A 26469-nucleotide genomic window follows, 5' to 3' on the forward strand; every position below is an offset into this window, starting at 1 on the left:
GACTTATATATCACTTTAATTTAAGTAAATCAATTGAGATTCATTTATTTATTGCCTATTTATTATTTCTTAACCAGTGCCCCGGGGGCACCGGTTAGCAGCACCCTATTTACATTATTATTTTAGAATATAAAATTCAATTCTGAATAACCTTATGTATCAACTTTAATAAATATTTCCAATACATTAATTTTTCGATGTATAGCTTCATAATTTATAGTAGAGTTTAAAATATTCGTTAATAATACTGTGAATAAAAAATTGACGAAAATAAATGTATTAGAAGTTTAAACTATATACTTCTTTTGTACTAAATTTAAACTATACGTTAATGACTAATGAGTCTTTTTTACTAAATTTAAACATTGTTTTTTTGGATACACTAATGAGTTTTTAAGTGAAAAATCAGAGAAATACACATTTGTTCCCTGTTTTCAAGTTTAGTATATATTATTTAGTATGTTGTTTGTGTTTTGTTTGACAAACTCACAATGCTTCTTGTGATGTATCATGAGTTTAAGGATAGGCATTAGATAATATAGTAATGAGCTATGCTATTAGTATTCAATAAAATCCTAGCCGTCTTTGTTAATCTGTTCGTTTATTGTATTCAATGAAACCCTAGCCGTCTTTGTTAATCTCATCGTTTTTCTATACGATAAGAATAACCACACAAGTAATTTTTGACATCATATCTTCACCAAAACCCTCAAGACATTAGGTATATGAGTCCTATTGCTCAATATCTACTTTCTCATCTAATCTAATGTATGACTTCTAGTTCACATTCACATCAACAATTGCAATCAAAGATTTTTGAAGAAGAGTAGGAAAGATGTATTCGAAGTTTCAAAAAAAATTCATGCTATATTGCTCTCCAAAGTAGATTTATCTACCAAAACTAGTTACTTGCGAGCTAAGTTATACAAACTACTCTCTTAAATCTTTTGGAACAATGGAAGATGAGCACCATAGAAAAGTGGATGATTCTGATGAGTTGATGGACATATTATGGGCACATCCAGATTCAATCACACTTGTGAATAAGTTCCACCTAGTTTTGATTATGGATAGCACATATAAGACTTGCAAGTATCATTTGCCATTGCTAGAGATTGTTGGTGTGACCTCGACCGGAATAACATTTTCGGTGGCATTTGCTTATTTACAATCTGAGCGTGGTAATAACTTTGTTTGGGCACTAAAAATGTTGAAAGAACAAATTACAAGTGGTGATGTTGGTGTCATTGTTACTGATAGAGATATTGCCTTGATGAATGCAGTGCAACTTGTTTTTCCAAATGCGGTAAATTTATTGTGTCTATTTCATGTATGCAAGAATGTGAAGGCCAAATGTAAGATGATTGTGTCCCCAAAAGAGAAACAAAAAATGGTCATGGAGGCATGGGAAGGTGTAGTATATTGTTCTGACGAAGTTGAGTATCAACAGAAGTTGGAAGTGTTCAAAGAAATTTGTGATGATAATACCAATTTTCATGATTATGTACATGAACAGTGGTTGATTCCTCACAAGGAAAGATTTGTTGAAGCATGGACAAACAAGGTTATGCATTTAGGAAATACAACTACTAATAGGGTTGAGTCTTCACATTGGAGTTTGAAGAGGATATTACAAGATAGCATGGGAGACATATGTAGTGTTTGGGAGGCTGCTTCTATAGCATGATCACACTACGACAGAATGAGATAAAATCATCATTTGAAACAAGCATATTTCAAAAAGAACATCGACACAATATTAGATTGTACGCCCACTTATGCGGCCATGTTTCGAGGCATGCCTTGTCGCACATTGCCAATGAGTTTGACCGTGTGAAGTATGTTGGTATTGATAAGTGTAGTTGTCATTGCACTATTAGGACGACTCATGGCCTACCTTGTGCATGTGAACTAGCCAGATATAGTATGATGCCTAGTGTCATCCCATTAGATGTTGTTCATATTTTTTTGAGGAGATTAAGTTTTTTCGATGATGGATTCAACAAATCATCAGAGTTCTCTATGAAACCTGAGATTGATGCATTAATGAGAAGATTTGATGAGCTTGATATGTGTGGAAAAATTGCACTTAAGAGTAAGGTACATGAACTTGTCTTCCCAACAACCACCTCAATGTACCCAACGCCTAACAAAGTGAGTGTAAAAGGTGCACCAAAGAAAGGGAAGAGAAAGGTGTGCAAGAGACAAAAATCAACAAAGCGTGATCCATCTTGGTGGGAACATGTAGATGCCGCTTTTGAATCTCAAGGTTCAGTCCAGAAGGTTACACCTCAACCATCGGTTTTGAAGTTTAGAACACAACCATCCCTACAGAAGCTTACACCTCGACCTTCACTCAATAAGGTTGATAAACCTAGAGTGATGCCTTTCATGGAATGGTTACATAAGGAGATCCACCATTTCATAGATCACGTTCTGGATGTAGGCCCAAATGGTAATTGTGGATATCGTGCAATTGGCGCTTTGCTTGGTAGAGGTGAAGACTCATGGCCTCTAATTCGTCAGGAATGTTTGGAAGAGCTTCAAGAGTGGAGGGAAGATTACTCAAAGATGTTTGGTGGGGAAGATTATGTTCAAGATATGATCCAAAGTTTATATGTTAACGGATATGCAACTAGGGATAAGTGGATGACACTTCCAGCAATGGGACATGTGATTGCTTCAAAGTATAATATCACACTTGTCTCATTATTTGTGGACATGCCGATGACTTTTTTCCCTCTTAGAAGTCCATTTTCACCATCATCTGGTCTCATAGTAATTACCTACGTTAATTATTGTCATTTTGTTCAGGTACATTATCACAATTTTTAATTCTTTTTCATTATACTTAATAATACAAATAAAGTCATCAAATGTATAAATTTTCTTTGTTTTGACAGGTTTATTTGAAGCCTAATTTATGGAAAAAGTATTGCAGAGAAGAAGCTTACACGTGGGAAACTGCATATCTTACACGCATACAATCTTGGTTGACAATATTTCCACATACATATGAACCTGTTATAAACCTTGGTGATCCTGTTTAATAACCTTATATGTAGTCGAGATATCATCAAAATACTTGTTGGTGTACCCTAATTTTGGTACTTTCATAAAATTGTTGGAGGAACATTTTTACATTTATCTCCTGTATTCAAAGTATGCAAAATTCATAAAGTTGCACATCTAGTTTTTTTTTTTTTTGAGAAGGAAAAGTTGCACAGCTAGTTAAATTTATAAAGTTGCAGTTGTATTTAAAATACATAAAGTTTCACTTCTAGTGAAATGCATAATAGTTAAATGCATAAAGTTGCAGTGTTGCACTATATTCAAAATACATAAAATTGCATGCCAGTTAAATGCATAAAGTTACACTTGTATTCAAAGTAAATAAAAAAAAAATTGTTACAAAAAAAAAAGTAAATAAAATTGCAATTCTAGTGAAATGCATAAAGTCATTGAGTCTATCTAAGTCTTCTTTTCTTCTTGTTCCTCTTGGATGGCTCTACACCTTTCTCTGTAGTTAACAATTTCATTAACTCATTCACAAGAGGGATCCCATTAGGTGCAATATATTGTTTGTCAAGAAGCGTATTGACAATCTGCCTGGCCCTCAGCTGCAATTAAGGAAAAACTAATCAAATATAAATGAAAAGTTACACAATCATACAGTGAAATGACTATTAAAAACAAAAAATTAGACAATTACCAATGATGTTGCATCTGCAGTCAGTCCTTCAACAAGTGGGTTTGGATCTCGTCGTATGAGGTAAGGATGAGAGATCATACGAAACCAATCCATATACCCGTCAACACATGCTGACGGGTCATTTGAAACAAGATCGGGATCAACCACATTAATGGCATACTGCGTGAACATCACATCCATACGCTCTAAAGTCGTCGAATGACCTGTGACATCGTTGGGTGACAAAGGAATACTTTGTACGTGTCCATATTGACGAAGTACCCTATCAGGAAGATGTGCATACATCTTAGAACCCCACCTGATCCAACCTCTATAAAGAGATACCTCGTTCAATGGTCGGACATCTCTGTGTGCAACGTAGGGAGTCCAACAAACTTGATCAACGGTAATATTATCAAGAGCCTGTCTAAAAGGGATCACCAGGCCTTTATCTCTCTTCGTCTTCCACTTAATAGATCGGGGTAGTTGTTCTTTATAATCTGGCCGCATTTTACAACAATTAGTGCATAACGTAGGAAAGTGTTCGTAAACCCATGCCTGTAAATATAATAAAAGCACACATCACTTGGCAATTAATTAAATGACCTATCTAAACGAAAGAATAAAAAGTATAACAACAATGATACCTGTATAAGTGTTAGGTAACCAGAAATTGATTTCATGTGATGAAAACTTGCATAGCGTAAGTTGTCATACAGATGGGCTAGGGCAGCAACACCCCATGCATATCCTCCACAACTATCGAGGTCACGGAAAAACTCCAAATATGCAACGTTTACAACGAATGTACTCTTGTCACTAAATAGCGTGCACCCAACCAGACATAATAAAAAAGCTCTCGCAGCCTCCACCCAACGCTGCTGTTCACAACGCTGATTATACAGATCTAACAACCAAGAGTAACGAACCTGTGATGCATGTGTTACAGCAAACTCTTCTTTAGCGAATTGTATGGATACTCCCAATAGTTCTCTTAATAGTCTTGCAGATTGGTCCCTGTCAAAGACATTGACATTGATGAATGCCCCCGTGATAGGTATATGTAACAATGACGACACGTCATCCAAGGTAACAGTCGACCGGCAAATGAAAACTATTGGTGTCCTGGTGCCACCTCTCAACGAAAGCAGAAATGAGCCCTTTGTCGATCAACTCATGGCTGCATTTCAACAAAGGTAGTAGTCCAGACCCCTCAACTAATCGTTGAACCTCGTTGTGTTGAAGGGTAGCTCCATTCATCTTTTTTCCGTTATTGAAGATCCTTAACTCCCCTCGATCCTGAAATATATGGAAATATTGTTTTTTAAAATATTTTGAAAACAAACAAACACAACGAGAAACATGTTGCTACATTACCTTTCCTTCCCAAATTTGTCTAGCCACATGGTCCCCATATGACTTTAGAATAGAACAGTCTTTGGGGCCACCGGGATATCCATGTACCTCCACACTATCAGCTCTTATATCCTGATGTGGCTCGTCTAGTTCCTGACGTGGCTCATTGACTACATGATGTGGCTCGTAGGCTTCACGAGGCAGCATATTGACAAGCTCCTTCTTTGAAGAAGTTACTTGTTTGTCGTGAAGTCGACGTGTAGACGCGGTAGGCCTAACACGCCCATTCTTTGAAGAAGTGACTTGTTTGTCGTGAAGTTGTTGGGTAGAAGCGGTAGGCCTAACACACGCTTTTCCATCAGTAGTAAACGTCCGTGCCATACCTACACCGTAAGGAATGTTATTGATCCCATTTAACATCAATAAAGGAATAACAAAGATTTTATTTTATTGAAACAAACCAAATGGAAACATAAACACATAGCCATGCGAAACCACAATGTCAAGTTTAACACTCATGCTAGATATCCTAGGTGATTTCTAGTAGGGGTGTTTCATTCCCTAAGCATACCCCTGCCTCACTACTTGGCTACCCGATTCCAGCAAGCTGTCTAACGCAAAATTACCAAGAACAAGATACACAATTATGGTGGCAGCACCAAAAGCCCCTTTAAGAAAACACAGCAGCTGAACCACAGTAAGGAAAAGATTCAAGGTAACACCTGAACCAAGTAAACTTGGAGGAGTTTGATTAATATCTTAATATATATTTTAAATTGTCATTAACCATTAAGATATAATCAATTAATTCGATACAGGAGAGGTTGAAAGAAAAAACAATGAAAAATAGCTTGGCTTCTTGGCTGTGTTTTGTTAAGTCAAAAGAGAATAAACTCAGCAAAACATTTAGCATAGCAGAACTTACTAAGGTCTTATGAATAAATCTCAGCAAAACATATACTATATTGAATTTCATACATTACCCACATCATTGATCAAATAAAGCTATTCATAAATAAAAACTAAAAAAAATGAATTCAAACTTATCCTAACTTTAATTGGGTTTCATGTGATTCAGTTCCCATATGCAGAAAACTAGAAAATCATTGCTTTCTTACTCAAATGGAAATCATAACACAATCTAACTCTTGGATTCAATAAGTAAAAATACCATCATTCTGGACTTAAACAAAATGGATACAATTATATTTAGGAGTTAACCTAGTTGAGTCATTTTGACAAACACCTTGTCAGTGTAAAAATACAAAAATGTAAGGGTTCGTTTTCCTGCACCCCAACCTATTCTGCTTGATATAAGAGTTGGGAGGATCTTACCTTTAAACTGCGATGGGCTCTGAAACGAAGTGGTGGAGATGCGGCAAGCCAGCGACAGTTGAGAGAGACTCTGCACGCAAGTTTGATGAGAAATAGCGATAACTTTCAAATGTAAATTCAATTTACTTACTTCAATATAGGTTAATGTAAATTAAGTTTACTTATGTTCAATTTAGGGGTATATTAGTCATTCTGGGGTGTAACTTTTTTTTTTTTTTGGGTGTGACTAGCACCAGTCATATAAGAATTCATCATTTTACAGAATTGTTGTTCCCACATTTGGTTTGGCCGTGCCACACGAGTAAATTACTCAAATGCCCATCGACAGCTAACTGCCGAAGTTTTAGAAATACGGTTGCAGGCCGAGGAAAACTGAAAACTTCGGCAGTTAACTGCCGAGGAAACCTCAAACCTTTGTCATTAATAACAAACCTTTTTTTTTTTTTGACAAAAACCATAAATTGTCTTTAATAATATTTATTGATTTTGAATGTTTCAATCATTATTTTGGTACGTTTCAATCAATTGCAGTATTATACTTATGCGTATATATCTTAATAAGAATAACATTTAAATCATTGTAAAAATTAAGCATTTGAATATTGTTTTGCACATTACTTAAATACAAATAATAATAAAAAAAATCATTAAAATAATTGTGCACAACGATTTTTTTTAAGGTATAATATGTTGTTATATTTTCTACATTAAAATAATTATGTACAAAGATTTTTTTTTTATTTAAGTAATTTGCAAAACAATATTCAAATACTTAATTTTTACACTTATTGAAATGTTTTTTGAGGACTTAAATGTTAAGCCTAAAACAAAGAAAAAGGAAATAAAAGAAGAAAATTCCGTGAAAGTTCTTTGGAAATAAAATATTCACTAATGTTGAAGATCAAAACAGTTATAACCAAAAAAGAAGAAGATTAAATGACTAATACAATTAAAATAATTGTGAATATTTCCGTACAAAGGAAATAAAAGAAGAAAATTCCGTGAAAGTTCTTTAGAAATAAAATATTCACTATTGTTGAAGATCAAAGCAGTTATAACCAAAAAAGAAGAAGATCAAAGGAGTAATACAATTAAAATAAATAAGGAAGGCAAATCAATAAAATTAAAAACGAATTATTAAGAAAAATCAATGAAAAATGATAAAGATCGCGAAATATTCTCAAAGATATTTATGGTTTTTGTCAAAAAAATCATCAAATCAAAAGTAATATGTCAACAACAATTCTCTTTTACATTTACGATTGTCTATGATGAATTCCAATAAACTCATCAAGTCAATGTATGCAAACTCTTTATTGTTTATAAACACGTTAGTTTTCTTTGTTCCCTTCTATGTGGGACTTATTTAATTTCCAACGCAAACTAAACAATGTAAGAACAAACGGAGAAGTCAGAATATTAAAAAGCTTAGACAAAGTAAGAAAAAACAAAACACTAATAATGATCGAGGGAAAAAAGATAGAGGAAAATGCGTTAATCTACTGCTTGAAGGAGATTGAAAAACTGAATCTAAATGGAGACTCATATTCCACTACAAATCAAACTCAATAATTTGTTCACTGTTCTATTCCCATACACACACAAGTGAAACTCATTTAAGTTCATGATAAAAATGCGAGATTCAATTTAGTCTATGAGAAAACTAAAACCAAACATTTAGTCATGAGAATTTTTTTATTTGGGACAACTTAATTTTTGAGACTCAATATATTTTGATGTCTCTCTTTTTTATATGATGACACTGAATCTCGCATATATTATAGTTTTCCTTATCTAAGTTTATAGGAACTGATGTCTCCCCCTATCCCAAGGACCCACTTATTTTGAGCTTTCTTTTTTCCTTTCTCTGGGCTTAAAAGTTGTTTTAATTTATTTTGTATACACTAAATTGATTTTCTAAGTATTTCTTTGGACTTATTATTTTAGGGATTTTAAAAACAGTTATTAAAATGTAAGGACTATTTCTCACGCAAAATGTAGGGACCAAAAACATATTTAACCTTAAAATAATGGGTTAAATATGTTTTTGGTCCCTGTAAAATTGGGACCTTTTAAGTTTAGTCCTTACTTTCTCTAAAAAAAAAGTTTAGTTCTTACTTAATTTTAATATTTCTTTTAGTCCCTAATTTTTTTTTCTGCAGTCAGTATTAGTCCCTCCTCAATTTAAATTTGTTTAATTTATGCTTAAACTCTTGAGTTTTGAACAATTTTTTGCAGACGTGTTAAGAATATTACTAAAAGTTCCTCTACAAAAAATTGTCGCAAAATTTGATTTCTACGTCCAAATTTTGTTAATTTTATCTTTAACTTTTTCCGTTTTAAAAAATTCATATTTAATTCGTTTCATGTTAAAAAATTCTAAATTTTAGTTAATGAACCTTTCATAGTATTCTAAACTTGTCTCAAAAAAATCGTACAAAAATTTAAGAGTTTAAGGATAATTAAACAAACTTTGTTGTAACAGGGACTAAAATTAGAAGTAATTTTTTTTTTGTTGTAGGGACTAAAAAACCTATTAAAATTAAGTAAGAACTAAACTTAGAAGTTCCCAATTTTATAGGGACCAAAAACATATTTAGCCCTAAAATAATTGAGACACACTAATTGTCACATCAACATTCCGTTAGAGAATTAACAACATGGACTAATTTTAATAACGAAATAAAATGTGGGGATTTTAAAAACATTTAATGAAATGTAAGGACTATTCTTCAAAGGGGTGCAAAATATAAGGACTAAAAACATATTTAACCCTATATTTTTTAATATCACAATAATAAAGATTTACATTATAATGTTTCTATATTTTTATAGGAAACTTTGTTTAGGAGAGTAATTGAAATAATGAAAAATACAAGAAAATTGTTGTTCACACTTAAAACAATGTCGAAGGAACTAACTAGCGGTTAACTACCGCGGTTGAACCATTATTGCCCCTCATTCTTGTTAACTATCACAGAGTCCATCGGTAGTTAACTATCGATGCGATTTCTGCTACAAATTTCAGGAGGAACCATTACTCTCGCATCCATTATCACTCTCGACTCAATCTCTCAACATCTCTCTTAAATTTCATCCAAATTTATTCGACAAAATCTTAGTGCTATTATACATTTTAGTTGTTATAGTTGTTTTTTTATATATAATTTTAGTTTTAGGTTGATTTAATTTTCTTGTATTTTTCAATAAAGGACACAACTCCAAAGACAGAATGATGGTGGAGAACCTTCAGTATACACGTCCCGGTTGTTTGCAGACCGAAAAGATAATGCTGACATATCATGATTACGTGAGGAGCATGTTCTCCAAATATTATCAGGAGCGCATGTTCCCGAGGATTGAGATGGAAGCTACATTGCTGAGATTGCCTAAAGATATTCTCAAGAGTTTGATTCTACCATAAGATTATGTTTAGGTAGCATCATTATTATGTAGTGTCTTATTTTGTTGGAATTTAAGTTTAATTCTTGTTAATTTGCGGAAGATGTTGGTATTGAAGTGTCTTATACTGAATGTAAGGATTTGCAAGCCTATTTGAAAAGTCAAAAGAATAGATAAAACATATATTGTATTCTACCTAATGGTTGTACAAATTTTTTCATTAGATTCCTTCATATAAGATGAGTGTGACATAAGGGAATGTACCTCTAAGATATTGTTTTGTACTTGATCATGCTCCTCTGTCAATTGAAATTTGTCAGTTGACAGGGCAGTAAGATTAAGTTCAAAACAACCTTTTGGAATGCATTCTTGTTTGTCACTACTCATATGAGAGAATTTGATGGGAAAATTTATACAACTCATTTGGTAGAATGCAACATGTGTTATATCCATTTTTTTGAGTTTTCAAATGGTGCTGTAAATCTTTATACTTAGTATAAGACACTTTAATGCCGATATTTTTCGCAAACTTTCAACAATTTAATTTAAACCCAACATCGGATTATACCACATATTTAGGAAGTGTATAATGTAATGTAACGTATCGGAGATTAAAACCTACACTAATCCTAAAAATTCTACCATAAAATTCCTAAGAATTTCAAATAATTACTAGCAATTCTACAACAATTCATTAAATTCAACTCTAATCAACAATTTCTACTCGAATCAACATCACACAATTCAATCAAATCATAAACATCTAACATCATAAAATAAAAAATCAACAAAACCTAATTATGTGACAATTTATCCAAAAAAATGTAACAATTCAATAAAAAAAAAGTCAATGCAATAGGATAATAAGCACTTATTTGATTTTGTGATTGTAATTGGCGTTGAATGACTTAAGGTTGGAGAAAATCGCAACATTGAAGCTCAATACTGCAACAATGGAGTTTTGGAAATTCCTATGTGCCGTTCTGTTCTTATAACAGAGCATCGACAGTTAATTGCCGATGGAACCTCGGTAGTTAACTACCGCCGGTTCATTACATCAACAGTTAATTACCACCAGTTCGTTGCATCGATAGTTAACTACCGAATGGTCATTTTAGTCATTTACAGGTGTGTTACAGCGTCAACAACAATTTTCAAAATACAACCCAAAATCCTCCATCTAGTTTATATATATAATAATATTATAGATATATATGTATAGATAAGTATATAAGATAATAGAATATATGTATAGATAGGTTCCTAAAAAGGGGTATATATATTATGCCACAACCTTTTGTTTTTTTTACGAAGATAATAGTCATTTTGATCTCGATATGTGTAACGGGCGGTCATAATAATATTTGAATGTATCAAAATTTTAAATTAGTTTGTGATTGTGCTCTCTTTTAATCAAAATAGTTTATCTCATTAAAATATTTCGTTAATAAGTCCTTCAATATTCCCTTAATACTTATTGTGATTATCAAAATTCCAAATTAGTTCCTGACTGTGCACTCTTATAAATTTGTGATATGTGTTTGATGAAATGTCCTTCAATTATCTTTGGAGCAAGATGCTTATTATGGTTATCAGCGAATTCAACATTCTCCAAAAAAAATGTCAAATTCGACATTCTATCAAAATTTCAAATGATTTGTCAACATGTTAAGAGCGATATTTTCAAGACCACCTATAATCAAAATATGCAAACACAATATATTTTTTTCTAGAGGATTGATGCAATTAAAGATAGTGAATCTGTGATTCTTTTACTATTCTTAATCATTAACCATATGGGAAGTTCATTTACTACAACTAGATGTGACAATATTTCATGTATAAGGGAGTTGATTTACTCTCCCCGATTCTTCACCTAACCTTTTACACCATGTCCTATACTAGGAAGTTATGGTTCCTAATGCAATTGTGTGCTTTGAAGTTCATAAAAAATTCTAATTCCAGTCACGTGCTGAATGTGTCATCACCAAACAAATCTTATACTAATTATTTTGTTCATTTTATGTCATTAAAAGCATATGGCTGCCCAGGTCTTGTGAACTACCATCTCATGTAAGTGGTGTTTTATGGGTGGTTTGGATCAGTTTTGATCAAACATGTTAGTCAATCCAATCAAATTTCATCAGGATAGGTTGAGTTCAAAATTTATATTTATTATGTACCATCGACAGTTATCTCCTTCAAGTGTGAGATTCTCCGCATCCTTTATTCAAGACCAAGAACAACTCCTACTCCTTCATTAAGGTGAACCAGACTTTGATACCACTCTTGGGAGTTCCAAGAGAGCCTTAAAACATTGGAGTGAGTCATTACGTTGAAGTAAGAATAACCACACAAGTAAGTTTTGACATCATATCTTCACCAAAAACCTCAAGAAATTAGGTATATCGGTTCCTTAACTTATATGTTGCTCAATATCTACTTTCTCATCCAAAGTAAGACTTCTAAATCTCACTTATCATGTCAACAATTGCAATCAAGTTTTTTGAAGAAGAGTAGGAAAGAGTTATTGAAGGTTTCAAAAGAAATTCATTGCATATTGCTCCCCAAAGTAGATTTACCTATCAAAAACTAGTGACCTGCGAGCTAAGTTATACAGGCTATGCTATTAAATCCGTTGTCACAATGGAAGATGATCACTATAGGAAATGGCTATTATGCATTTAGCTTTATAGTTCTAGAGGATTTGAGAAGTGTATGGGTTGTTGATGTGTTAAAAGTAAATTTGTGCATACTTTGGTTGTCACTTTGGTTTTGGTCACCAGATTTTTTTTAGTCCTAATAATCAAATGCAATCTCATGCTCAATGCTGAACCTATGTACGTGGTTTACTGTAAGAAAATGGGCACCTATGAAGCACAAATACGGACACGGACACCGGACATGACATGGACACGTCGACACAGTTAATAATTTGAAAAAAATCACATAATTCAGTGTAATTACAAATGTGGGTGTCGTGTCGGTGTCGGACACGACACATTTCCGACATCGGGACACGCCCAATCCGAGGAGTGCCTGTGCTTCATAGATGGGCACAATGAATATGAAAAGTTTTCTCTTTTTTGTCCCCTCTGCAACACCATCAGGCACTATAAGGTACTATATATTCAACTAAACACTTGATTTTGATTACATAAGTATAATTTAGAAAAGTGCACCAAAAGTTCAATTTCAAGGAAAATTTAGAAAGCAAACCATTAACAAGTCATTCATTTTCATATCCATTATTCAATTTCTTTTTGTGATGAAACCCAACAAATAATAATGTATACAAGTGCCAGCAAATACCTCACTTGCAGTTATAAAGGATATGAAGTCTGGGAAATGGAGGCACATTCAATAAGAACCTCTACATTTACAACACTAAAGATCATATTACAAGAGAATTAAATATTGACAACAAATATGGTGTCGGACACCGTATATTATAAATATACAATTTGGTATTTTTATTTATTTTCTTTCGCTCAGTCATGTCGGCAGTTGAGTTGAGCGTGTTTACATACCACATCCATATACGGCATCAGACTTGCGATGTTCAAATATCCCTACTCTATTATAAACAAGGTTGAACATGTTGCAGGCCTTCACATACTTTTGAAGAATATTTGTACACATGGTAGCTATGTTCCTTTAATCTGAAAGTTTGGAAATATATGTACTGTAAGCTATCAAATCAAGAAATCATGTACATTATGCTTTCTTCTCGTTGATCAAAGCATAAGCATCACTGTATATCGCCACAGCATTTGACAAAACCGCTAGCACTATCCTAAGGATAGCCAGAATCGTATCTGTTTTAGTTGCTATGTTGTATCGATCCCTACAGGAAAAGAAAATGCTTAATGATAACTTTTGAGTTGATTAATCATATTTACAGAACTAAATGAATTCAGTGACCAAACTCACCTCAGAGCGATTGCAGCTGGAAATATGAATGCTATACAGACAGCACCTGTTGCTCCAGTGAACTGGAAAATAACCCAAATGTTCGGTATGAAATTTGCTCCGAGGAAGATAATAAGAACAAAGGCAATAGTAACTGATGAAAATCTTAAGTTATCAACAACCAAAGGCCTTCTTGATGAGGAAAATATCAGACCATCTACGTTGAGCCTCAACGCGTAGAAAATTACAGGAAATACAAGCACAAGATGCGCAGCATAGCTCAAACGAACAGCATCATTGAGCGCACAACCGAAGGGAATTCCAAGATCAGTATCAAAATTGGCAAGAACATCATCAAGAACTCCTTCACCAAATAGAAGGAACCCAAAGAAGCTTGTCAGTAAGTACACCGAAGAGCATAGAGTAAGGGAAGTACGCACAACCCCACGTATCCGTGAGGAATCCTCCAGTTCATTCTCTATGCTTTGAACTGAAAACAAAGAGCACACAATGTAATCACCAGATAATAAATCTATGAAGCAAACAAGTGGATCTATATAGCTAACTGCATTGATGTTATCCTCCCACATAACTGAAACTTTTGCAATAGTTGCCGATGTTTATTAGTACATGGAATCAGCTTGTGGATTATACAACCGCATCAAGCAACCAAGCCTGAACCACAAAATGTGTACTATCAATCGTCGTGTTGGTAACATAGAATGAACAACCAAGTATATAAAAACACTTCCTTAGTGTTCCGTGTTTTGACGAGCAGGAATTAACCAAAATAACCTGAAAATAAATTTTTTAGCTCATAAAAAATTGACAGACATGGTTTCTTTTCAGATTAGTTGGACATAGAATGACGTGATTCTTATCCATAACCAACTTACAATTATACAAGTCTATTGAGAGTAATAAAAACATTAAGAGAAAGGTTTCAAACTATTCGATACCATTGTAGTGACATACGTATGCTGTCATCAGCACCGGAACTACAGTGAATAGATCGAAAACTGAAGCTGCATCAGTAATGACCGGGAAGAGTCTTGGCATCCCAATGCCGCCGCTAATAATCTTGATAATTGAGATCCCTACGGCAATGATAAGGAAAAGAACTGCTAATCCAATTGACAATGCAGACGTGAATCTCAATGAATCTGCAATAATCACAGAGAATACAGCTAAATTTGTCATAGAAGTAGTGTTACATGGACACAAACCAAATAACTTCGCAACAAAACTTGATTTCATAGATAGACCAATTTTTACTTGAGTGAAAAAAAGTGAGTATTGGCAAATAATCATGTGTATCAAATAAGCATCAATTCCAAATAACCATGTGTACCACCTAGTTGTTTATTGATCTTGGTTACCATTTTTTTTAGTTTACAAACTATGAAATGGAAACTTTCATCCATAAAATTACCGTCCCGCGTTTGAGTCATCTTCCTAACATTGTCGTCTAATCTATAGACGTTTCGGTAAATGACACAACTATATGTTTCTATATGCAAATCAATTAGGGTTAAGGGATATGAAGAGTTAAAGATCCAAGATACAAGAAAAAAATTCTAACATAACAACTAACATATTAATATTTGGCATTAAAAGAAAAATTAGTTTTGAATAATTATAGAGTGTGTTACATGCTTCCATTACTCTTTTGATGGAAAGACTTTTGTATTTCTAGAAGTTTTGATTTATTACAGAGTGTGTAACATACTTCCATTTCTCCTTGACAGCAAAATCAAACATTTATTGAACAAGACTTTTGCGACGGGCAAGACTTTTATTTTCATAGAAGTTTTGAATTACTATAGGATGTGTTACATGCTTCCATTTCTCATAGACAACACAATCGCCCATTCATTAAACAAGACTAATGTGATGGGCAAAACTTCTGTTTTATGAGAAATAAAGCAAATTAAAGCCAAGATAGTACTAATAATAACTTAGATGTCTGATATGTCATTATATAATGATTTTAGTAGCAATTTAGGAAGTTTGATTAACTTAAAACACCGCTAAAAATCGGAAGTTTGAGTTATAGCATCCAACCAGGAAAGTAGAAACAGATTATGTGTCAGAAAAGATTGAAAAGATGATAGAAAATTGTTAAGAATTCAGACATAATCATTTTGCATCATTCCAAGACATTCAACACTTCTAGAAACAGAATTATCAATAATAGATGGGTTATGCTACCTTGTAGGCCAATTGTTGTGAATTCGATGAAAAATCACACCAATAACAACTTGATGTGTGGAGCAAGGGATAATCAAGCAACCAAAACAAAGTGTATGAAAGTTATAAATACAAGCCAAAAGTAGACAACAACGGCGAGAAGAACACAAAGAAGAAGAAGAACACAAAGAAATTTGTTGACCCAGTTCGGTCCAATCTGACCTAGTATGGGGGAGAGAGCAGCCCTCCAATCCTCCAATCCACTATATGATGAGTTTCGTTACAAAGAGAAATCAATGGGTTACAAGAATAAGTCTCCCGCCTAATTCTACCCAAAGTCCCAATCTCTTCCCGTAACCAAGAGACTCCAATCCTAATAGTGTTTCCCAAGGTGAATCAACCCACAAACCCTAGTGTTTGCTCCTAAGAGACAAACTCTATACAAACCCTAGTTTTGTTGTTGCCTTTCTAAACCCTTGTTTTAGCCCCCTCTATCTCAAAGTTTGCTTTGATACAAGGTCTATATTTATAGTAAAAGTCCTGCTTAAAATCTGTAACAAAACTGTAACAAATCTGCTCCCAAAAATACGTTTTATTTTTATCCGCCAGCGCACCATCGTGCCACGATGAGACCCCATCGTGCCACGATTTTTCCAGTGCCTTGCCCAAAAAACTAAAACCTTCATCGTGCCACGTTGCCTTGCCATCGTGCCACGATTCTGCAGAAACTTGATTTTAAGTTAACTCTCACAATTCTCCACCTTGACTTCAAATCAGTGATGAGTCATTTATATGTTATTTTAATATGCTTTTTAGTTTAGATTTTATATAATTTTATATTAGTATTATTTCCTTTTTAGGATAGTTTACTTTAAAATGCAATTTATTATATTTCAGGGAAGAATATTGGATGGAGAGAGTCTTGGAGCAAAAGAAAGGGATTTGGAGCAGATTGGACACAAAAACATGAAGATTGGGAAACAAAATATATCTCCCACAAGTCAAAAGCTTGGCACGGCCCGTGCTAGCCTTGGCATGGCCGTGCCACCCTCCGGATGCCTTTTGCTGCTTTTGCTTTGACTCCAAGCTATTCTATTTTGGCGCACAATCTACCGAGGAATATTCTAGGAGTATACTTGCTTAGATTCTAAGTCAATTGTGTACTATAAATAGAGTAGCTAGCCATCACTAATATTCATCTTTACTTGGAATACAATAAGTGACATTTGCCTTTCTAAATAAAGTTCTTTTCTTTTCCTTTATTTTATTGTCTTTTACTTTTATGCTTTCTCTCTTCTCCCCCATGTCTACGATGAACATGAGTGAGTAGGCTTCTTCTTGTCTTGGGATTGTTGGATAAGTCTAAATGACATAATCCTAATCAAACCAAGCCCTAAGCCTTAATCTTATGTAACCCTAATTCCTTATCTGAATTCACCGTCTTAACATGGATTAACCATTATCAAACTGTGGAAACGAAAGTGGAGGGTTTGATAATTGTTCGTCCATTATTCCAAATATCAATTCATAAAACGAAAGTGGAGCTTTGATATTCGAACAAGTGAATTCAGACAAGGATTGCAAAGTCAGCGAAATAGGCTTTGCAATCTTTGAGACATATAGTTTCGATCTTCAAGGGAACTAATAACAATCAAGTCAGCGAAATAGGCTTGGTTGTTAGAGGAACCAAAATCCAATAGTAATCAAGTCAGCGAAATAGGCTTGGTTGCTAGAGGAACTTAAGAGAAACTGTCTTGAGAAATTAGGTCTAACATAACATTATAAGCTTATGGTTTTGGTTTGAGAAGGACTTGTCACTTAGATAAAACCAACGATCCCAAGGCTCTTTTATTATATTGCTTTCAACCGTTTAAAAAACCCCCAATCTACAATCTCTTCCCTCTTCTAATCATCTCTAAAGGTTAATTAAATTGAACTACTCCCTGTCGGAACGATACTCTTTATTACTACTTCGGTAAGACCGTGCACTTGCGGTTTTATCTCATCAAGTTTTTGGCGCCGCTGCCGGGGAGTAAACTAATTTAATTAATTCTTTCTTTGTGATTAGAACTCTCTTCTCTTTTCTCTTCTACTTCTTTTTCTTTTTGTTTTTACCACTAACTTCTTGGGTTCTCGGTTTCTTATGCGAAGAAGTAAAAGTCTCGGAGAATTTATTCCTGAGATCGAAAGATTTTTGCATAAGAAAAAGAGAGAGGCACAAAATAATACCGCTATGGCTGAACGTACTCTCAAAGAGTATGCTACTCCTTCAACGGAAGAGCCACAAGCTATTATCGTGTACCCAACGGTTGCAGGTAATAACTTCGAAATCAAGCCTGCACTACTCAATTTAGTGCAGCAAAACCAGTTTTCTGGATCACCCACTGAGGATCCAAATCTCCATATTTCTTCCTTCCTTAGACTCAGTGGCACCATTAAAGAGAACCAAGAAGCCGTAAGACTTCATCTCTTTCCCTTTTCCTTAAGGGATAGAGCTAGCGCTTGGTTCCATTCCCTAGAAGTCGGTTCCATTACTTCATGGGACGATATGAGGCGAGCATTCCTCGCCCGATTCTTTCCCCCATCTAAAACAGCTAAGCTTAGAGACCAAATTACGCGTTTCAATCAAAAAGATGGGGAGTCTCTCTATGAGGCGTGGGAGCGTTTCAAGGAAATGCTTCGACTTTGTCCCCACCATGGCCTAGAGAAGTGGCTTATAGGCCACACATTTTATAATGGCTTGACTTATACCACTAAAATGTCTGTTGATGCAGCTGCAGGTGGAGCTCTAATGAACAAAAACTACACGGAGGCTTACGCTTTGATTGAGGACATGGCTCAAAATCACTATCAATGGACCAACGAAAGAGCCGTCACCACTCCTACTCCCTCTAAGAAAGAGGCAGGTATATACGAAGTCTCTGAATATAACCACCTAGCTGCTAAGGTTGAGGCATTAACACAAAAAATTGAAAAACTTAATGTTAATGCTGCCCCACCTTCTCCTGCATCCCCTACTTGTGAAGTCTGTGGTATAACTAGTCATACAGGTGTTGATTGTCAGTTAGGTAGTGCTGCCAATATTGAGCAACTGAATTACGCTCAATACAACCAAGGAATGAGGCCAAATCAAAATTTTTACAAAAATCCTCAAGGTTCCTATGGGCAAACAGCACCACCTGGCTATACAAACAACCAGAGAGTGGCTCAGAAATCTAGTTTGGAAATAATGTTAGAAAATTGCATGATGAATCAAAATAAACAACTTCAAGAGTTAAAAAACCAAACAGGATCTCTGAACGACTCTCTCTCCAAGCTCAATACCAAGGTTGATTCCATCGCCACACACACCAAAATGCTTGAGACTCAAATCTCCCAAGTGGCCCAACAAGTGGCCACCTCTTCTCAAACACCGGGAGTCTTTCCCGGTCAACCTGAAACAAACCCCAAAGCCCATGTCAACGCTATTTTTCTAAGGGGTAGCAAGATAGAAGAGACTGTTACTAAGGCTAAAAATGTCAAGAGGGAGAGTGTCAGGTGTCTAGGTAAGAATGGTGTGATAAACCGTGAGAAACCGCTTGATAAGAACAAAGCCCTAACACCCTTAAGGCTTAAGCTCAACTTGGAGGCTCAATTCACTAAACTCTTTAACATAATTAGCAAGATTTGCATTAAAATCCCCTATGCTGAAGCTTTGTCTCATATGCCTCTATACGCCAAGTTTTTAAAAGAAATTTTTTCAAAGAAAAAGGCTATAGATCATAATGACACAATAGCTTTGACAAAGGACAATGATGCAATCATCAAGAAGCCACCTACAAAGCTTAGAGATCCAGGAAGTTTTGCCATCCCTTGTATGATAGGGAATGAAACCTTAAACCATGCCTTATGTGACTTAGGAGCTAGTGTTAGTCTGTTGCCTTTACCCCTCTTTACAAGGCTGGGGTTGGGCAAGCTAAAGCCTACCGAAACAACATTGAAGTTAGCCAATCGTTCTGATATCCAACCTGTCGGATATGTCGAGGACATCCCCGTCAAAATAGAAGGGATAGAAATCCCAACTGATTTCATGGTACTTGACATAGATGAGGACAATGCGTGCCCTATAATCTTAGGACGACCCTTTCTCGCCACTGCGGGTGCTATAGTAGATGTTCAAAATGGTAGGATTGTTTTTCAAGTGAGTGATGAGTTGATAGGATTTGAGTTGGAGAATTATATGAAAGGTCCCGCCCTCTATTCTTGTAATATGATTAATGGTCATAAAGTGAAAGAACGCTTATTAGCGCCATCTACACAACATGACCTCTTTGATCCATTCTAAGGACACTTTCCTAACGTCAAGCTAATGACAATTAACGAGCGCTTCGTGGGAGGCAACCCACGCATTTAACTGCTTTTGTTTTTGTTTTTAAGTTATTTTGTAGGTAATTGTCCGAAGGTGATTCAAGCAAAACGAGAAAAATTTTGAGGCCACTGTCCAAAACCTTGGCACGGCCCGTGCTCACACTGGCACGGCCGTGCCAGACCACGCCTATCCAAAACCACCCAAAAATCCAGAAAGTTGGCACGGCCCGTGCTAAGGTTGGCACGGCCGTGCCCGACCACAGGTAAGGATAAACCCACCTTTTCATCTTCTTGTTCCCTCATTCTCCACCACAAACTCTCTCTCCATTTACACTACTCTCAAAAACCTCCATAACCATAGAATTTCAAAGCTTCCATATCTCCCCCAAAACCTCACCATTTCACATAATTTCTTCACCCAACCAATCACAAACCCATTCCAAACATAACCCATCAATCAAAAACAACTTTCCTCCATCCCTCCCGAATATCATCAAATTCGTAGCCCCCATTCACCTACCTAAAAACCCACAAATTCTTCATCAATTCACCCAATCCAACTCCTATCACTTACTCAAACCCCAACCCCATTACCCAACCAACCTTTTCTACTCAAAACATTTCCCAAAACCCCACCCACACCCAAAACACAAACGGTCACCCAAGGTTCCGGATAAATGGCATCTAGGAAAGGTGGAGCAAGCTCTTCTGGAGAACCACAACAAAAGAAGAAAACTCAAGCCAAGAATCATGGAATAATCTTCAAGGACACCAAGCAAAGGGACAGATATAAAATTATTCTCTCTAAACCTTTGCATCCTTGTCGATATCCAGACCCTTATACTTTTGATGGGATAAAACCGCAAGTGCACGGTCTTACCGAAGTAGTATAAAAGAGTATCGTTCCGACAGGGAGTTATGAATTCAATCAACTTTAGATAATGATTAGACTAGTTTTATAAGGTAGAATGTTTTGGGTTTTTAATTGAAAGTAAATAAAAGAAAAGATAAAAGCCTTGGGATCGTTGGTTTCATCTAAATAACAAGTCCTTCTCAAACCAAAACTATAAGCTTATAATGTTATGTTAGACCTAATTTCTCAAGACAGTTTCTCTTATGTTCCTCTAGCAACCAAGCCTATTTCGCTGACTTGATTACTATTAGATTTTGGTTCCTCTAACAACCAAGCCTATTTCGCTGACTTGATTGTTATTAGTTCCCTTGAAGATCGAAACTATATGTCTCAAAGATTGCAAAGCCTATTTCGCTGACTTTGCAATCCTTGTCTGAATTCACTTGTTCGAATATCAAAGCTCCACTTTCGTTTTATGAATTGATATTTGGAATAATGGATAAACAATTATCAAACCCTCCACTTTCGTTTCCACAGTTTGATAATGGTTGATCCATGTTAAGACGGTGAATTCAGATAAGAAATTAGGGTTACATAGGATTAAGGCTTAGAGCTTGGCTTGATTAGGATTATGTCATTTAGACTTATCCAACAATCCCAAGACAAGAGAAGTCTACTCACTAATGTTCATCGTAGACAAGGGGAAGAAGAGAGAAAGCATAAAAGTAAATAACAATAAAGTAAAATGAACTTTTATTAGAAAGACAATTGTCACATATTGTATTCCAAGAAAAGATGAATATTTGTGATGGCTAGCTACTCTATTTATAGTACACAATTGACTTAAAATCTAAGCAAGTATATTCCTAGAATATTCCTCGGTAGATTGTGCGCCAAAATAGAATAGCTTGGAGTCCAAGCAAAAGCAGCAAAAGGTCTCTGGAGGGTGGCACGGCCGTGCCAAGGCTAGCACGGGCCGTGCCAGGCTTCTGACTTGTGGGAGATATATTTTGTTTCCCAATCTTCGTATTTTCGTGTCCAATCTGCTCCAAATCCCTTTCTTTTGCTCCAAGACTCACTCCATCCAATATTCTTCCCTGAAATATAACAAATTGCATTTTAAAGTAAACTATCCTAAAAAGGAAATATTACTAATATAAAACTATATAAAATCTAAATAAAACTAAACTAAAAAGCATATTAAAATAGTATATAAATGACTCATCAAACTCCCCCACACTTGAATCTTTGCTTGTCCTCAAGCAAAAGGCATAAACATAGTAGCACCAACAGTTATATCAAATGACAATTCAATTAAAGCACATGTCTCCTCAAGGGCTTAAATCCCAAATGTACACTAATCACAAACTCAAGTATTTGTTGAAATCTTTATTCTACCCAACGATCAAGTTTCAAGTGAGTGTGTGTGTGAAGTCCAACCCTTTTCTTGCTCCTGTATAAGATAGGCATTATGAGGAAACATGGTCTAATCCTAGCACTAAACCAACCAAGAAAGATTCCTTCTATAATTCATATAAGAGAGATGGGAGTATTTGAGAATCTTTGTTCTTTGCCATTTGCACATTTAAGTTCTTTATTTAAGGAACAACATCTTCACGTAGGAAGTCGGAGGGCCTACCCCCTTCCCCAATCTAGATTCAATGGTATCCCTTAAAACATCATCTTCACGTAGGAAGTCGGAGGGCCTACCTCCTTCCCCAATCTAGATTCAATGATGAGATCTTGGAATTTATTTGGCTTTTTGGCTTTTTATTCACTCCCTTATACTAACTTATACTACTGGCACTTTGAGAATCTTTAAAGGTTAATGCACCACTAAGATTAAAACGCGTTTCCTTAAAATACCTATTCATACATTTACTCAAGGGAAGCAACTTTGTGTTTTTCTCATTGGAGAATTTTATTCACTTTAAAACAAGATGTGGGTATATCAAGAAGACTTAAAACACAAGAGTTTGCTTTCATGTACAAGAATCAACCGAATAAGAGGAGACAATGAAAATTTTGTGTCATGATATTTTCAATAAAAATTAGCTACTTAACCATGCCTTTTACCATAGAACTATACAAAAGAATAAAGTTCAAGGGAGTTTGGAAACACTACGACTATTGACACTTTATTAGGCTCCCCCCACACTTAGGAGAAGCATTGTCCTCAATGATTTAAAAGAAGAAGAAGAAAAAGAAAAAAAAGAAGAAGAGGATGAAGAAAGAAGAGAAGTAGAGAAGAGTAAAGGAAGAGGAGAGCTCACAATTTTATTGAAGTCCTTAAGGTGGACCTTGGAGGTGAAGATGTTGCATCATGTATCGGAACATTTTATTGTTTTATTCATATATTTGAGTGCCCCTTAGGACATCGTTTCTTAGCCCGATCATTTCAACACCTTGTCTTTGTTGCTCGGTGCATGTTCTTTGAACTTCGGTTTGCATCAATGCCCACCATTCATCATTATAGTTTCCACCGGCTTCTTGTTAATGGTGCAAGTTTGCACCTACCTCCTCTTCATCACCACCATCATCACCATCATTTTGTACCTGTGGGTTAGTACCAACATAAAGCAAATTTTCCACCACCTCCGGATTAGTAATGTCCGAATTAGGTAGAATAATCAAAGAATTAGCTCTAATGATTCTCCATGCATATTGGTAATTGTGAGTAGAGTCATGGTTTTTAAGGAATGACAAAGTAGTATAAAAGTTTAGATAATAGTTCTCATCTATCCTCTTGATCCCTTGATTCATACTCACCCCAAACTTCTTAGCAATAAAAGTGATGATTCCATCTACCATTATATTACCCTTATCATCCGGTTTTCTTTTTATCAATTGAAACAAGATAATCAAGCAAGTAATAGCAAATGTTAACATGGTGGTTATAAAGCATTTCTCATAAATAGTTCATCATTCCTCATCAGTCCCTACCTCTTTCCTAGTCTATCCATAGCATTATTATCAGTGTATCGACAAGCATAAATAGATTGAGAGATAAGAGCTTTAGACCTACTCCTTTGCTTGTCATCTTTAAAATGGATGCCATGGTTCTTGGATGTTGCTTTCTCTTTCTTTGCACCACTTCTAGAGCTTTCAATCCCCTTGCCTTTTTTATGCTATTGACCTAGTTAACTTGGTTTGGGTTTTAGGGAAGGTTATGGTTTGGGAAGGTTTTGGTTTGGAAAGGTTGGTTTAGTGATGGGTTGGGGTTTAAGTGAGGTTGATGAGTTTAATGATGGAGATTGGTGAAGAATTTTTTTTTGGTTTTTGGGTTAGGGTTAAATAGTGTAGAATTTGGTGTTTGAATGGATGATTGTTGGTTTTGATTGGTGGTAAATGTTTGGAATGATGAATGGAGATAGATATGGAGGTTTAAATGTTGATGTTATGGAGGTTTAGAGGGGGAAGTTGAAGGATGAGGGTAGTTTGTGTTTGAGAATGAAGGAAGAAGAAGAAAAGTGGAAAAAAATGGTAAAAGAGGGTCTGGGACCATGGCACGGCCGTGCCAGTACAGGCACGGGCCGTGCCAACTCTCTGGAAGTTGGTGAAGTATGGCTAGGTTACAGGCACGGCCGTGCCATCACTAGCACTGGCCGTGCCAAGGTTCTGGACATGCAAGGCTCAATTTTCTTCATTTTTCGCATCATTTTTGGACAAATACCTACAAAATAAATTAAGACAACAAAAAAAACAAAAAAAATAAAAGCAATTAAACCCGTGGGTTGCCTCCCACGAAGCGCTCTTTTAGAGTCATTAGCTTGACGATTAGAAGGTTTCTCTACCCAATACCCAATCTTTCCCAAAGGGATAGTGGCATCAACCTGAGATTCTCTCCCAAATCACACATAGTTTTTTCAATGGTTTCACTCTCAATCACACAAGGGGTGGAAAAACTCTCAATCACTATGAGGTTAGGCTTAACAAGCCTTTGTGGGACATGGATTTTGAGTTTATAAGGTGGTGAAACGATTGGCTTATCACTCTCTCCTATGACTTTCTCACCTTGTTGCTTTTCACTCTCTATCTCACCCTCAATTGTCTTAGTTTTCTTAATGGGGTCCTCTAACTGCTTACCGTCCCTAAGTTGAATAACATTTATAAGGCCTTTGGGGTTGGCTTCAGTTTGACTTTGAAAGATATCGGGGGTTTGAGAGGAAGTAGCTACTTTTTGGGCTACTTGAGAGATTTGAGTTTCTAGCAGTCTAATGTGAGTAGCAATGGAGTCCACTTTAGATGTAAGCTTAACAAAAGAGTCATTCAAAGATCCAGTTTGATTTTTAAGTTCTTGAAATTGCTTGGATTGCTCCATAGCATGTTTTTCTAGTGAAATTTCCAAGCTGGATTTCTGAGAGACTCTTTCGTTGTTTGCACAAATGGGTGGTGTTGTTTGTTGTCCAAAGGTATAAAAATTTTGCTCGGGACTTTTAGCAACACTACCTAGTTGGCATTCAACATCAGTATGGTCAAATATTCCACGAAATTCACAAGGTGGTGAGACAAGAGCAGGTGTGACGACACTTACAGTTAATTTATCAAATTTTTGAAGAAGTGTGTCCACCTTAGCAGATAGATGATCAAGGGTAGAAACCTGGCACATACCTTCCTCTTTTTTAGAGGGTGGAGGAGTACCTTCAGTGATAACTCTCTCACTTGTCCACTGATAGTGGTTGTATGCCATGTCCTCGATCAAATCATATGCTCCTGTGAAAGTTTTATTCATTAAAGCTCCACCTGCAGCTGCATCAACATTCATTTTTGTGGATAACAAAAGACCATTATAAAAAGTGTGGATAATAAGCCAATTCTCAAAACCATGATGGGGGCAAAGCCTAAGCATTTTTTTGAAACGCTCCCACGCATCGTAAAGAGATTCACCATCTTTTTGAGTGAATTGTGTGATTTGACTTCTCAATTGAGCAGTTTTACTATGGGGAAAGAAATGCCTTCCTCATTTGGTTCCATGAAGTGATAGAACCAATTTGCAATGAATGAAACCAAGCACTAGCTCTATCCCTCAAAGAGAAAGGAAAGAGGTGCAGCCTTACGGCCTCTTGGTTTGCCTTCAAAGTTCCACTGAGTCTTAAAAAAATTGAAACATGAAAATTCGGATCCTCAGTGGGTGATCCGAAAAATTGATTTTGCTGCACCAGGTAAATAAGTGCAGGCTTTATTTCAAATTTAATATCCTCAACCGTTGGGTACACAATAGCATCGTACGGCTCATCTGAAGATGTGATTGCATACTCTTTGAGAGCACGTTTCTCAGCCATATCGTTATTACTGTGTGTTTCTTTGAGCCATCCCTGAAATCAAAGCGGTTAAGGATAGAAAATAAAAAATAAAAAATAAAAAATAAAAAAATAAAAAAATA

General features: G+C 35.5%; 2 protein-coding genes and 2 non-coding genes across 7 annotated transcripts; 1 reads left to right on the forward strand and 3 right to left on the reverse strand.

Annotated features, from left to right (window-relative positions):
* Positions 1-3327: 3327 nt before the first annotated feature.
* Positions 3328-6497, reverse strand: LOC25495772 (protein MAIN-LIKE 1). Its single transcript, XM_024785702.2, has 5 exons — positions 6383-6497; positions 5069-5430; positions 4339-4990; positions 3713-4249; positions 3328-3620 (listed from the first exon to the last, which is right to left on the reverse strand). The coding sequence occupies exons 3-5, from the start codon at positions 4372-4374 to the stop codon at positions 3468-3470; spliced, it is 726 nt and encodes a 241-aa protein (XP_024641470.1). The 5' UTR covers positions 4375-4990; positions 5069-5430; positions 6383-6497; the 3' UTR covers positions 3328-3467.
* Positions 6498-13075: 6578 nt separating this feature from the next.
* LOC25495773 (amino acid transporter AVT6A) lies at positions 13076-14896 on the reverse strand. Of its 4 annotated transcripts, none has more exons than XM_039834938.1 (3): positions 14656-14896; positions 13718-14186; positions 13076-13631 (listed from the first exon to the last, which is right to left on the reverse strand). In XM_039834938.1, exons 1-3 carry the CDS (start codon positions 14894-14896, stop codon positions 13502-13504), a joined length of 840 nt encoding a protein of 279 aa, XP_039690872.1. In that variant the 3' UTR covers positions 13076-13501. The 4 variants fall into 4 exon arrangements, with proteins under 4 accessions (XP_039690872.1, XP_039690875.1, XP_039690873.1 ...); XM_039834941.1 differs by having other exon boundaries at positions 13718-14371; positions 14672-14810; XM_039834939.1 differs by having other exon boundaries at positions 13718-14371; positions 14656-14798.
* Positions 14897-18482: 3586 nt separating this feature from the next.
* LOC120576237 (small nucleolar RNA R71) lies at positions 18483-18589 on the reverse strand. The gene has a single exon (XR_005642314.1). It is a non-coding gene; the product is annotated as a small nucleolar RNA R71 (small nucleolar RNA).
* Positions 18590-25906: 7317 nt separating this feature from the next.
* Positions 25907-26013, forward strand: LOC120576253 (small nucleolar RNA R71). Its single transcript, XR_005642330.1, has one exon. It is a non-coding gene; the product is annotated as a small nucleolar RNA R71 (small nucleolar RNA).
* Positions 26014-26469: the final 456 nt, after the last annotated feature.

This window comes from Medicago truncatula, chromosome 6 (genome assembly GCF_003473485.1).
Source record: "Medicago truncatula cultivar Jemalong A17 chromosome 6, MtrunA17r5.0-ANR, whole genome shotgun sequence".
Lineage (NCBI taxonomy): Eukaryota > Viridiplantae > Streptophyta > Magnoliopsida > Fabales > Fabaceae > Medicago > Medicago truncatula.

Coding starts and splice junctions, on each gene's coding strand:
- LOC25495773 (XM_039834938.1), bottom strand. CDS start 14,896: ATGACAAATTTAGCTGTATTCTCTGTGATTATTGCAGATTCATTGAGA. Junction 14,187..14,655: donor ATACGTATGTCACTACAATG/GTATCGAATAGT, acceptor CTTTGTTTTCAG/TTCAAAGCATAGAGAATGAA. Junction 13,632..13,717: donor CCAGCTGCAATCGCTCTGAG/GTGAGTTTGGTC, acceptor CTTTTCCTGTAG/GGATCGATACAACATAGCAA.
- LOC25495772 (XM_024785702.2), bottom strand. CDS start 4,374: ATGAAATCAATTTCTGGTTACCTAACACTTATACAG. Junction 4,250..4,338: donor GTTACCTAACACTTATACAG/GTATCATTGTTG, acceptor TTATATTTACAG/GCATGGGTTTACGAACACTT. Junction 3,621..3,712: donor CTGCAGATGCAACATCATTG/GTAATTGTCTAA, acceptor CCTTAATTGCAG/CTGAGGGCCAGGCAGATTGT.